The sequence below is a fragment of the Poecilia reticulata genome, linkage group LG19 (assembly GCF_000633615.1).
Source record: "Poecilia reticulata strain Guanapo linkage group LG19, Guppy_female_1.0+MT, whole genome shotgun sequence".
In the NCBI taxonomy this organism is placed as follows: domain Eukaryota; kingdom Metazoa; phylum Chordata; class Actinopteri; order Cyprinodontiformes; family Poeciliidae; genus Poecilia; species Poecilia reticulata.
Genome location: NC_024349.1, coordinates 1404081 through 1407240, shown reverse-complemented (window position 1 = coordinate 1407240; position 3160 = coordinate 1404081). Strand labels below are relative to the sequence as shown.

Below are 3160 nucleotides of genomic sequence, written 5' to 3'. Positions count from 1 at the left end.
TAATCTTAAAGACGCTTTATTAAAGCCTCCAACTGCTTTAAGATGCAGAAAAAGGAAAGAGAGAAAAGGAAAGAAACAGGTAGAGGAAGATGGCGTAAAAAGAAACAAAGGGGAAAGGAACATAAAAATGGTAAAGAAAAAAAGAGAAAAGAAAAATTAAAACTGGAAGAAATTTAGAAAAAAGAAAGAAATATGGTGAAAGGAAATTAACATTAAAAAAGTTAATTAATGTGCGTTGTCCCTAACAAAAACATTAAACTGAATATAATATGGATTAATAGCTGTTTTTAGCGGGCGGATGCTGTACCTGCAGCAGGAAGTAGGCTATGCTTTCGTTCCCGCAGCTAGCTGCTAGCATCAGCGGCGTGAGGCCTTTCGGCGTGGCGGCGTTCACGTTCACTCCGGCCTCCAGCAGCAGGTTGGCGATGTTGTCATGGCCGATGTAGGCGGCGTACATGAGCGGCGTCCATCCGCCCAGGTTCTTCCTGTCCAGGTCCGCCTCCCGCCTGGAAACAGACACTGAACTCAGCGCAGCGGGAAGACGACGAGTCACAGGGATGACAATATCTCGGTGTTTATTAGAATCGCGATTCGATTTTTGTCGTATTTGTAGTCATTCTTGTTATATTAGGACTCTGTTCTATTATTGCGATTGTGTTGTATTACAATGATTCTGATAGAATTACAACTTTTGTGCCATATTTTATCCTATTTTTACTACTTTTTCTCGTATTATTTCAAAAGTTCTTTTATCATTACAACTTAGTTCTCGTATCGTTGTGACTATCATATTATCACAACTTTCTTCTCGATTTTGTTCTCATATCGCCCGTGTCGGGTGATTTTTTTTGACTAAAACGTTTTTTTCTTCATTCAGTAGGTAGTGAATCTAGACATTTTACTGAAGTCAGAGTAGCGATACGTCATAATAAAATTACTCGAGTAAAAAGTACAGCGTAGTAAAAATACTCTTAAAAGTACATTTTTTTCAACGAAGTTACACAAGTAAATGACTACCCAACTTTGGTTGCCGCTTCTGGTAATGTCTGTCTTGTAGACATTTAGTTTTAAGATACCGGTTGCTCACTTTTTGATGCACTCGGCCACCACGTCGTACTGGCCGATGGAGCAGGCGGTGTGCAGGTCCAGCGGGACGTCCAGCTCCTCCGGGCGCAGCAGGGAGTCTCCCAGCCAGAGAGAGAGGCTGGCCCCCAGCTGCTCCGACTCGCTGGCCTCGTCGCTTAATTCGGACATTTCCCCTCCTGAAACCAAACAAACCGGCTTGAAACGACAGAACCCTGGACTCGGAACCGGTCCGGTGCCATATATCGACTATTATTAGCGAGCCTAGCTTAGCGGACAAAACCGTTATCTCTGCCCGGTAAAGCTTCGTAACCTTTCTACAGGCTGGAGACGTCGGAGTCAGGCGTTTAACGGCGTCTAAAGGTCAAAGGTTAAAACTTACAGCAAACTAGAAGATTCTTTAAGCAACACAGCAAACTTTTCCAAATTTAAAAAACTTTTCTCTTTTTTTGCCACACTCAATTGTGCTCGTGTAGAAACACAAACCGCCCCTTCCGGTCCTTTTCTTCTTCGTGGATTATACGCACAGCTTTGAGTGTGCATTACCGCCACCTTCTGAATTAGCGTGAGAAATCGATTAAAAAGGTCAGATTTTAGAATAAATTTAAAAAGACGCCCCATTTAAATTAATTAATTAAACTTAATTAAACCACTTTTGTCATGTAAATGACTTATTGCTTTTCTCTTTGATATCTTGTATATCCTGGCAGTGGCGCCTCACCGGAACATGTTCACATGTTCATATGGGTGGGTAGACAGGACAGTAACACCTTTTAGGGTGGTAAAAAAGACAAAACAAAACTTATACAAACAAGTTTTATATATATATATAAGTACGTGTGTGTGTAGATAGTATATAATTTATATGTATATATTTTATTATTCTCTTGTGAAGTGTCTGAGTGTCCGAAAAAGACACTAAAAATTGGATATATTATTGTGATATATATTATACTTATACTTGTAATTCAACTTTTCAACATTTTGTCAAACAAAAAAAATCTACTAAATATTATCTCTTGCATCTTATTTCTGTAGTTCAACCTAAAATATCGAACCCTGAATTAAAAATAATATAATCTGGAATACTTTTTTTACACCTCTGCATATCTCATCCTTTTTTGTGCATTTTCATTTGATATTTAAAAAAGCTTCACCAAAAATGATGATTTTGACATTATCAACTACAAGACAATATAGTTGCAATGACAGGAAAGCAGTCGCAATTATATGTAAACAGTCACAATTTTTTATAATCAGAGCAACTATTATAAGTAAACAGAGTTGCGATAATATAGAAACAATTGAGATAATACGAGAACAAGGTGGTAATAATACAGTACTCGTAATACAAGATTAATACAACAGAATTAAAGTCGATGTTGAAACTGTGTAGGAAAGCTGACTTTATTAAAAAATGATGTAGACAAACAGACCAATGACAGCCTTTTGGATTTAGATCATTTTCACACCAAATCTTCTCTTTTGAGTATTTTGAGTGAGCGTTGCTCATTTCAGTTCATGGAGAAACTCCATCTTTCTTTCAGCCCAGAAACATCAGAAGAAATTGAAGTGAAATTCCTCCTGGGATGGAACGAAGCTGAAGGCCGGCGTCTCTTCCTGAGTCGCGGCGCCGCGCGGTTCGGTCCGCTGCTGCTGCTGGACCTGCCAGGCTCCTGGACCGGCTCCTGCCTCCGCTCTGCGGTGGAAAATGGACTTCTTCGGGGAATCCGACACCACTTTGACCTGAGCCGATGCAGTTTCTATGGGGACCAGAGGAACGCGTTGATCAAAATGGCTTCAGAAACAAACAGCGTTCACTGAAGCAGTTCACTCACCGCTCTGAATGAGCTGGAACTGCTTGTTCTTCTCCTCCTCCATCTTCTTCCTGTAATCCCCAGTCAAGGCTCTCATCAGCTGCCGCTTCTTCACCAGAGGAGCTTTGGAGCTGCGCAGCGTCTTCAGGGCGCGGGAGGCCTCCTCCTCTACGGGAACAAAACATCTCGAAACTCAATACGACTAATGATGTGGAGATACAAACCTTAAGCACTAAACATTAGTTCTGCTAATGCTAAAG

At 40.6% G+C, this 3160-nt stretch overlaps 2 protein-coding genes across 2 annotated transcripts in view; both read right to left on the bottom strand.

Moving 5' to 3' along the window:
* anks3 (ankyrin repeat and sterile alpha motif domain containing 3) overlaps positions 1–1585 on the bottom strand; it is a 7436-nt gene extending 5851 nt beyond the window's left edge. The window contains 3 exon segments of the mRNA XM_008436338.2: positions 164–506; positions 1088–1262; positions 1466–1585. Coding sequence (XP_008434560.1) covers positions 164–506; positions 1088–1254 — 510 coding nt within the window. The 5' untranslated portion in view covers positions 1255–1262; positions 1466–1585.
* Positions 1586–2465: 880 nt separating this feature from the next.
* The window catches only part of lg19h8orf33 (linkage group 19 C8orf33 homolog), a 4463-nt gene continuing 3768 nt past the window's right edge, over positions 2466–3160 (bottom strand). The window contains exons 4-5 of the mRNA XM_008436337.1: positions 2922–3068; positions 2466–2846 (exon numbers count right to left, since the gene is read on the bottom strand). Of these exons, the coding sequence (XP_008434559.1) occupies positions 2641–2846; positions 2922–3068 (353 nt within the window). The 3' untranslated portion in view covers positions 2466–2640. The remainder of the gene's footprint in view (positions 2847–2921; positions 3069–3160) is intronic.